Source organism: Saimiri boliviensis, chromosome 2 (genome assembly GCF_048565385.1).
Source record: "Saimiri boliviensis isolate mSaiBol1 chromosome 2, mSaiBol1.pri, whole genome shotgun sequence".
Taxonomy (NCBI): domain Eukaryota; kingdom Metazoa; phylum Chordata; class Mammalia; order Primates; family Cebidae; genus Saimiri; species Saimiri boliviensis.
In genome coordinates this window covers 77,274,264-77,284,757 of record NC_133450.1, presented here as the reverse complement: position 1 = coordinate 77,284,757, position 10,494 = coordinate 77,274,264, and the positions used below count along the sequence as shown (strand labels likewise).

Here is a 10,494-nt window from a genome sequence, read left to right as displayed (position 1 = left end):
AGCACTTTGGGAGGCCAAGGCAGGTGGATCACGAGGTCAGGAGTTTGAGACCAGCCTGGCCAACATGGTGAAACCCCATCTCTACTAAAAATACAAAAATTAGGCATGGTGGTGGGCCCCTGTAATCCCAGCTACTCAGGAGGCTGAGGCAGGAGAATCGTTTGCACTTGGGAGGCGGAGGTTGCAGTCAGCCAAGACCATGCCATTGCATTCCAGCCTAGGCGACAGTGAGATTCCATCTCAAAAAAAAAAATAAATAATAAGGCCTGTTGTATCAGGAATACCTGGATGTGTCTGGCTAGGCCATCTCTGGAATATTAGAGAGTGGATAAACATGTGCCAGAAACAGAAATAAAGAGCATTTGATAACTCACCCTATGAACACATGACCACCTGCTTGAGGCCCTGAACCTGTTTCGGACTAATGCAGCCTCCCAGGGTTGAGTTAGTGAGTGAACTCTCAACCTTTGCACTGCTGACATTTTGGGCCAGACAGTTCTTGTGGGGTGGGGTTGCTGTTTTGTGTACTGTAAGGTGCTTAGCAGTATCTCTGGTCTTGACCTGCTAGATGACAGTAACCCCTTCTTCAGTTGTGACATTCAAATCTGTTTCCAGACATTGCCAAATGTCCCCTGGGGTTGAAATCGTCCCTGGTTGAGAATCTCCATTACAGCAGTCCAGGTATCCCTTATGTGTCTCATAGTCCTGGACCTTCAGAGTTAAAGCAACATATATTTTGGTGCACATTACACGAAAAACTAGTTCCCCAGGTTGCTTATATTTCCTGCACAGAAAAAGTGCTCTGTGATCAAGTACATTTGGAGAACTCTGTGTTTCATGGTCCAGCATGCTGAGGAAATGCAGTCTGATGTATAATAAATCTTTCCTTCATAGAGAGTCAAAATGCATTAGGATATTGGAGACTGTAAGATGGCTGACAGTGAGAAATCATGTTCAACACTGTCTGACCCAGATTTTGCTTTTTCTTGGCCAAAAATGACTTTAGAGATTCCTCTCTTAAAAGCCAGGCACCACAAACCATTTGAGCCAATCTCTGTCAGTCCCAAGTCCTAAAATCCCAAGGAAAAACCCCATTGGGCCAGTGTAGATCAACTCTTTCAGGATTTTCAGACTAATCAATGGTTTCAGGGTCATTTAACTGCCTGCTCCTGTTGCAATTAAGAGATTATATCGGCTGGGCGTGGTGGCTCATGCCTGTAATCCCAACACTTTGGAAGTCCGAGTGGGGCAGATCATGAGATTAAAAGTTTGAGACCAACCTGACCAACATGGTGAAACCCTGTCTCTACTAAAAATACAAAATTAGTTGGGCATGGTGGCTCCTGCCTGTAATCCCAGCTATGCAGGAGGCTGAGGCAGGAGAATTGCTTGAACCCAGGAGGCAGAGGTTGCAGTGAGTCTAGATTGTGCCACTGCACTCCAGCCTGGGCAACAGAGTGAGACTCCATCTCGAAAGGAAAAAAAAAAAAAGAGATTATATCACTGGTGGGTGTGTGAGGCATAGAGTGTTGTTCCACAAAGAATGGACGTATTAACCAGATGAAACAACAGATGCCACGTTAATAGTACTTTATTGTTGATTTCCTTTCAAAGTTCTTCTTTCTTTATGCTTTTTCGAAATGCCTGAGCAGCTTCATCATCTTGATTCATGTTTAGATTTCTTGGAAGCTGGTGGCAACTAGCCTAAATTGCTGCAAAAGTTACAAGGACATGGAAACATTTCTTAAATTCTGGAATTAAAAGATGCAGTTTCTTTTGTCAGTATTTCCACGGATTGGGCTACTGTAGGAGTCACTGTAACCGATGGGGGTGAATTTGGCTATGGGTACAGCTCCAGAGCTTTCACTATTTTGTATTCCAGATAGTTGTCCCTTTGCTGCCATTTATAGGTTTGCTTCCATGAATTGGCAGGTGAAAAATCATCTTTGAAGAGGTAAAGCAGCCCTGAGCAGACTAGGGGCACCATGATCAGCTTACTCAATTTCTATTCTGAGCAAGGAATGCCATTACTTTAAATACTGTGTTCCGGTTGCTAAGGAAACCAAATAAGTGGGTTGCTAACACAATCTTAGATCTTTCTATGAAGACTAAAGCACTTTGCATTAGCTAAAGAGCAGATGGGAGAGTCATAGATGGAACCCACATTTCTCATTACTTGGGGTGAGGGTTAGGCCAGGGAAAAGATGGGAGATTTTTTGTTCATGGGAAGAAGATAAAATTTATAGTTCTTGGCTGTTTAACAAATAGTAGTTACTTGTTAAATCAATTAAGATAGGGGTTTAAGTCTGGCTTCCAGTTCCATTTCCAATACTAATTTTTTTCTTTATGTGTGTCAATTTATTGAAGTTCGTGCAAAATCTGGGAAGTCAGTTATGGGATAGAAAGTAGTTACATTTTAGTTGGCCCATTCCTTTTGGTTATTCTTATGAAATATTTTAAGTACATAAAAAGCGCTACACAATTAAGGAAAAGTAGTGTTGATTAAAGCACAGCAAGGACTAAAAACAATGCAAAGCTGTCAGTCTTTCTCTGTTACTTTCATAGACTCTCTGCTTTCTGCACACCCGCTCCACTCTGCTTTCTCTGGCCTCTAGTTCAGATTTTAGGGTGGGAAGGACTAAGGTGATCAGCTTACTTGCCATGACCTATTCTGGGGACAGGACCTATTCAGGTCACTTTGAGGGTGCTGGCAGTCTTTGATTATGGGTAGCCTTAGGAAAGTGCCCAGCTCACATCCAACTCATGACTGTCTTTAACCAAAGAATGGCCTCACTGTTTCTCTAAGGAACCAAGTTCTGATTCATCCAATACATCCCCAGATAGAAGAGGAAATCAAGAACCAGAGATTCAAGGGACTTGCCCAGTGTTAGAGAATAGAGAAACAAGAACGCAATCCTTCCCAAAGCTAGTACTATGAAAGCATCCAGGCTCGCTTCTGGTGGCGCTCCTCCCATGCATCTGCATGCCTTCTACCACTGGGCAGAGCTTAGTATGTTTTTAAATATGTAAAACAAATGTATCATCTCTGGAGATAAAAGAACTGGGGGAGAGGTAGAGGGAATCATGTGAGTGTAAAATGTTGTTGGACATCTCAATTTTAGAGGTTAGCGAACCTTCTCTGTAAAGGGCTGGAGAATAAATATCTAAGGCTTGGCAGGCCATATTGTGTCTCATCTCTGCATTGTAGCACTGAAGCAACCATAGACAGTATGTAAATGATACATGGCTGTGTTCTAGCAAAACTTCATTAACAAAAAGAGGCTGCTGGGCAGAGTTGGCCCAGCAGGTTAGAAGGCAGTAGTTTTTCCTGATTACCTTATCTAAAAGATTACATCATTTAATTGGTACAGTTTATTAGGAAAAGAGAGAAAATTAAGGAAATAGTTTTATCCTTCTTGGTCATCATGGTAATTAAGTATCTGTAAAACAGGAGCATGTTATAGCTCACTATTTTCCTTAAAATACTGTCTTTAAGAAGGGAGAAGCAAGGAAAAACACCAATGAGAGGGATGATGACCTCTAATATTTCAGTGTTTGAGAAGCTAATATTGTAAAAGTTCTATTCCATTGATCTATATGTCAGTTTTGGTGCCATGCTGTTTTGATTACTGTAGCCTTGTAGTATAGTTAGAAGTCAAGTAGCATGATGCCTCCAGCTTAGCTTTTCTTTTCTTTTCTTTTTTGCTTAGGATTGTCTTGGCTATGAGGGTTCTTTTTTGGTTCCATATGAAATTTAAAGTAGTTTTTTTCTAATTCCGTGAAGAAAGTCAGTGGTAGCTTGATGGGGATAGCATTGAATCTATAAATTTCTTTGGGCAGTATGGCCATTTTCACATATTGATTCTTCCTGACCATGAGCACAGAATGTTTTTCCATCTGTTTGTGTCCTCTCTTATTTCCTTGAGCAGTGGTTTGTAGTTCTCCTTGAAGAGGTCTTTCACATCCCTTGTTAGTTGTATTGTTAGGTATTTTATTCTCTTTGTAGCAATTGTGAATGAGAGTTCACTCATGATTTGGCTGTCTGCTATTGGTGTATAGAAATGCTTATGATTTTTGCACATTGATTTTGTATCTGGAGACTTTGTTGAAGTTGCTTATCAGCTTAAGATTTTGGGCTGAGACATGGGGTCTTCTAAAACACAATAATGTCACAATCATGTCGTCTGCAAATAGAGATAATTTGACTTCCTCTTTCCTAATTGAATAGGCTTTCTTTTTCTTGTCTGATTGCTCTGGCTAGAGTTTCCAATACTGTGTTGAATAGGAGTGGTGAAAGAGGGCATTCTTGTGCTGGTCTTCAAAGGGAATGCTTCCAGTTTTTGCCCATTAAGTATGATATTGGCTGTGGGTCTGTCATAAATAGCTCTTATTAGTTTGAGATACATTCCATGAACATCTAGTTTATTGATAGGTTTTTTTTTTTAGCATAAAGGGCTGTTGAATTTTGTCAAAGGCCTTCTCTGTATCTATTTTCATGTGGTTTTTGTCTTTTTCTGTTCATGTGATGGATTACATTTATTGATTTGTGTATGTTGAACCAGCCTTGCATCTCAGGGAGGAAGCCAACTTATTGTGATGGATAGGCTTGTAGTGGGGTGGGAGGCTAGGGGAGGGATAGCATTAGGAGAAACACCTAATGTAGATGATGGGGTGATGAATGCAGCAAACCACCATGGCATGTGTATACCTATATAACCTGCACATTCTGCACGTGTACCCCAGAACTTAAAGTATAATAGTAATGAAAGTATTAATATTACATGTAGCTAGGTGTAAAAACTGTTTTCAGGTGCAATGCACGTCCTCTTCTGGTTAGGAGAAAAACTGATCACTATTGGGAAAAATTAGGGAGTGGTACATGTAGTGGCTAACAAGGAAATACCTGATACAACTGATGAGGCATCCCTCCTCCTCTTTGTGGTCACCAAAAATTCACTTCTTTGTTATGAAAACTAGTATCCTATTTTCCGACAGATCAATCTTTTTTTCAGATTATCTCCATTTCACTGTCACATAGTGACAAGGTCTGGGACTACTTAGAGTGATCGATCGGGTGAGGTCCAATAACTTGAATCCCTAAAGCCATCTTCAGTCCCCATGTTCCACATTCCAGAAGATACCTGGAGGTGAAGGAACCATGTTCAGTTTCCACACCCTGTGCACTTTGTGCCAGGATGTAATAAGGTATAGTGACTGGGGCATGGACTTGGACATGGGGCTGAGTTAACATCTCCATGACTCTTCCACCATCTGAAAAGTAAGAAATAGTAACCACAATCTACTTTACAGTATCGTCGTGAGAAATAAATAAGTTAATACTGGTAAAAGACTTAGAACAGTGCCCAGCACACAGAAACTAATAAAAAAAGGTGAAGGAGACCATCCTGGTCAACATGGTGAAACCCCATCTCTACTAAAAAATACAAAATTTAGCTGGGCATGGTGGCACATGCCTGTAGTCTCAGCTACTCGGGAGGCTGAGGCAGGAGAATTCCTTGAACCCAGGAGGCTGAGGTTGCGGTGAGCCGAGATCGGGCCACTGCATTCCAGCCTGGGTAGTAAGAGCGAAACTCCCATCTCAAAAGGTGAAGGAATCTATAGAAGCCTTCTCCTAACACCAGGATGGTCTCTGGCTAAATGCCTGGACCCATGCCACCGATCACACGAACGATCCCAGATGAAATTTTTATTCATCACTCCTTAGTGCTGATTTTACAACCTTCTTTGGCAACCCTATGTGACCAACAATCGATACTTGAGCTGGACTCTTTGTTTCTGTCTTTTACATGTGGGGAAAGTTATGAATTCTTTTAAGCATCTATTCTGAAATGACAGACTTCATTTCAATGATCATTTTATTAGTACAGAAGAATCCCCACTAGTATTTACATAGTGCAAAAAAGCTGTTATTACCCCCCAAATGTGATATAACAATTATCCTTCATACAGTGAAAGATGAAAATCCCTTCATGTTATAACTCACTCACACTGATTTTGCTAGTTTTTTATTAGAGCATTACAATTAAGACATTAATATAAACTTATGTGGTATATTTAGAAATTAAATTATAAAATAATACAAATACTTTTAAGATGTGATGTGCTAACGAAGTTTAAATTTTTATCATTAATTATGATTCAGATTTCAGGTTAGGAAAACAGTTTGTTTGATTCTGTGATGTATGTAAAGGTTGGAAACGATGAAAGAGGAGAAAGATGTCTGTAAATAAATTATTTCACAGAAATTTTTTTAAATCAAAAAAAGATAAGGTTTTAAATGGGTTAATGTTCTAACCTGTTGGCCCAACATACAGAAGATACATGACAAGGGTGTTTTTTTAAACAAACGGCAGCTTTACAAACAGTAATACTTCTTTATACATATATTAAAGTAACAGTGTTAAGATTGAACAGTTTTATGTTAAAGAGTTGAAAATGAATGTAGCATTCACTACTCATTTGCACATTTCAATCCCCACCCCTCCCTCCTCCCCCAGCTTATTTAGAAATCAGACAAGTACATATTTGGATATTAATTTCTCATTATTTAAACTATGTGAATTCCTTTTGACTAATTCCTTTCCAAATACTGGAATCATATAAAATATCATCTCTGCAAAAACGACCTCCAGTCAAAGCCTGTAAAAACTTCTCAATGTATAACACGTTATTTTTCCATGTTTAGTCAAAAGAAATATATTACATCATTTACAAACATTTAAACCAAAAACTAAGCTAATATGAACATTTGCCTTTTGAGAAGTAATCTTCACAGCAAACAAACCTACTGAAGCAGAAATCTAACTTTGGAAGTGTAATTCATATTTTAATTAATATACTTATGTACTGAAATATAAATCTATTATTATTGCCAGTAAAACCACCTCTATACAATAAGAAAAAGAATCACTATGTCTTTTAATTTCTTGTGATGATGAACCCTTACTCTTTCCACTGAATCTCTTTATAGGGTCTTCAAAGAGCCAACCATGCCCACTTCCAAAAATATATAAAAACTTTCCTAATTTCCACAACTAACCCCAAAGCCTGTAATTCAATATACACAAATTCCAAAATTTATTGAAAGGAAACAAGTTATAAAGACATTATTAATATTTATTTAAGCATGCTCTCAAAATGGTAACATTTCCTTTAATAATTCTTGGGTTGTCCTCTAGAGGTGACCTGTCTCATAAAAAGGCTATGGTCCCTTGGATTTGCTGGCAGAAGAGGTACTGTATATGTGAGAGCATTTGCCATACATATAAATAACACTTCTGAAGTCTACAGCAAAATTAAAAGTTACCGATGTTCTGAAGATTTCCTCAACTTCTCTTTTGATACAAATGTCAAAAATCTAAAATGACAATTCATGTTCAGAAGAGATATAAAATATAAGAAACCTGTGAAAAGCCATCACCTCAAAGTCAAGAGTTATCTGAATCACTGACATCAAGCAAAGGAAATTTACACCATAAAAAGTATGAAAAGTTTTTAAATTCACTTTTAAGACTGTCAGTAGTTCAAAACCTCTATCATTTCTTTAAACCAACAAACACTTCCAAATGTGTAGAGACAGTAAGATCTGCCACGTATAAATCCATGATTACTATTTCAGAGGCTTCATTCCTTACCTGCTGTGTTTTTAAGTATTGGATCTTTAGTGCCTAGGAAGTCTAACTGGAGAGCAGTTTAGACAGGACAGGATAAGAATGCCCCCTTTTAGCACAATAATAAAGTTGATCGACTAACATTTTCTACACAGCAATGCTCCTAAACTTTCATAATTCACAAATACTAAATCATCAACCAAGAATCTGATCTGTCCAGTAATTAAATGCCAGCATTATAAAACACCAAAACTAGCAAAGTAGTCCCAACGAGTTCAATAAAGAATCTGCCCAGTTCTTCTCTCCTGCCTCTGTGAGGCAAAGCCCTATCCCATATAATCAGGGCAGGGAAAATACCCCTTCCTTCTCAGTTTTGTGCCTGCTTATGCGAGCTTCTCAGCAGAAAACTAGCACACATACACACATGCATGTGCGTGTGTGTGTTTATGAGGGGCAGTTGGGGGTGGTGGGGAGTTGGATGGAAGACAAAAAATACATAGTTTGTCATTCTTCCACCATTATATAAACCTGTAAGGTCACTAAAGTCCAGGTGGGGACTGACTAGCAAATACAACATTTAGCTCATTAAGTTTAGTGTCTCCTAAGCAGGTATACAAACTCCTAGAGAAGGGCAGAGATAAATAATAGTGAATAGAGAATTAATACCTATGTATCTGTATACTCTAAATCATCTAATAGTTTCAGCACAATTAAAACAACTTTCTCTTATCTTCTAAAACTTCCCCGTCTACGCCTTATTAGGATACATGTCACAAGTTGTGCAAAGTTCCTTTCCCTGACCTCCTGACAGTAACTATGGTCATTGCTATGTGGAAGGTGCTCAAGGCTAGGTGCAAAATAGTTATTTTTTAAAAGGTGGAACAGTTTTGTACTCAGGACAAGTTTGGATACTCAATCAGATCCATATCTCAAATCAAGAGGGTCCTGAACCAGAAGCATGCAAGAGAACACACCAGTATAAGACTTTGTTTCTGAAGAGTTTACATTTAAGTGCAGCAGTCATACAATCGGTTACAGTTATTCACCTGTCAAAATGCGCCTAACTTTGTGTAAGTAAGTCTATGTACAAGAGCATTCCTGAGGTAAGTAAGAAGCAAATATGAGACAGAACCTGAAAGGTTCTATCATGGGTGACTGTTCACTATTATAGGCGGTTATCTATCACTTTCCAAAAATGAGGCTAGCTAGCTATAACGTATCATGATGGCTCCACTGCTAGCCTAAGTTTCAAAGGCTCTGTTTCAGCCCATCCCAACATTAATTAATTACAATGACCAGTGACTTCTGACATAAACATTTGTGGACCACATAAAAGTTGCATCAGTTTTTTAACACACAACACTGGTGGATTTAGTTACCCTCAGCCTTTTATTTAGTTTTCTGACTCCACCCCAGTTCTTTTTTAAAGAAGCCTAAACAACTTTTTGGTCAAATTAGAGTAAAGGACGTGGAGTCCTGAAGCAAACAAACACTAATAACTGCTTCTATACTTAGAACCTTGTTCTTTAACTTTCAAAATGACTTTAAGCATTTGAAATTTATTTTCTTTAAGATTTGGCCTTATCATTACTTCCTATTACAAAATAAGTTGAAACAGATCTGAATTTTCCACACAGTTCTTAGACACTTAGATGCTAATTAAAAGCTAAGCTACAGATCGTAACAAAACAAGTAAAAGATACAAAAATATTTGTTGGGAATTAAATACGTATATTAAATACTGGACAGTGCAAAATGCTGAGATGAAGCATGAAAGATAATGGCTGCAACCCTTCCACAGCTGGAGATAGAGAGCCGACATTTCCTGAGTTACACAGTTTGGGTTGTGTAAGTAGAATCAGAGTGCTCTTTGTTGAGTGAGCTGCAGTTGCTGGACTTCTGCTGCCCAGGACTGGCCTGCTGATCAGCAGTCCATGCCTCACTGTCCATCCCTGGCTCCAGCACCTCAGATGCCTCTGCTTCCTCTTCTCCACTTTGCTCTACATTGTCTTCCTCAGAACCATTAAGGGTTTTTCCAAGCTGAAGGGTTTCCATAGTTCTCTGGGTCTCTGAGACCCAAGACTCAATTCTACTGTTGAGCTGCACTTCTACAGATATGGGTTCATGAGTATAATCTTCCTCCTCCTCCTCATCTTCATCTTCTTCTTCTTCAAGCATGCCAGGTACAAGAGTGCTGGTGGTGCTGGTGATGGAGGAATTCAAAAGATCTCGGCAACTGCCATCCAAAGAGCCAGTCTCTGTGCTCTGCTGTGAGGCCCATTCCAGGTCATCTGGCTTCACTTCCTCTTTATCGCTAGCTGTGGATTTCCCAGCACTTGTCGCTGAGGTAGTACTGCCTGTAGCCACTAACGATGGCTGCTTACCAACAGTGGGTGTGTCAAATGGAAGTTTACTGGGTTTTTCCGAAGTGCTGTGCTTACAGGATACCTCTTTCTCATTTTCTGATGTTTCTAGTCCATCTGAAGTTTCCACCATGTTTCTCCAATTTGTTTCTACAAATATCAAGCAGATATTTTAAAAACCAGAAGACTGTTTCAAAGTCATACAACTCTTAACCCCCAAATAAGAAAAACTGGCTTAGAAACTGACTGGAAAAACTGCAAATTTAGTTTATTTAGTACTAATTTAAGTGATTCTGTCATGTGTGTTTCAGATGGGGTCTTGCTCTGTCATTTAGGCTGGAATGGGGTAGCCTGATCTTGGCTCACTGCAGCCTTGACCTCCTGGGCTCAAGCTATCCTCCTACCTTGAGCTTCCAGAATGCTGGGATTACAGGTGTGAGCCGCTATGCCCAACCTAATTTAAATGTTATAAAGAGGAAATAATTCCCAAAAATGTACAT

The 10,494-nt window shown here is 39.2% G+C and overlaps 1 protein-coding gene across 3 annotated transcripts in view; it reads right to left on the bottom strand.

Annotated features, from left to right (window-relative positions):
- Nucleotides 1-5,858: 5,858 nt before the first annotated feature.
- The window catches only part of SECISBP2L (SECIS binding protein 2 like), a 57,029-nt gene continuing 52,393 nt past the window's right edge, over nucleotides 5,859-10,494 (bottom strand). For all 3 annotated transcript variants that reach the window (XM_003928878.4, XM_003928877.4, XM_074393636.1), the window contains one exon: nucleotides 5,859-10,144. In XM_003928878.4, coding sequence (XP_003928927.2) covers nucleotides 9,462-10,144 — 683 coding nt within the window. In that variant the 3' untranslated portion in view covers nucleotides 5,859-9,461. The remainder of the gene's footprint in view (nucleotides 10,145-10,494) is intronic.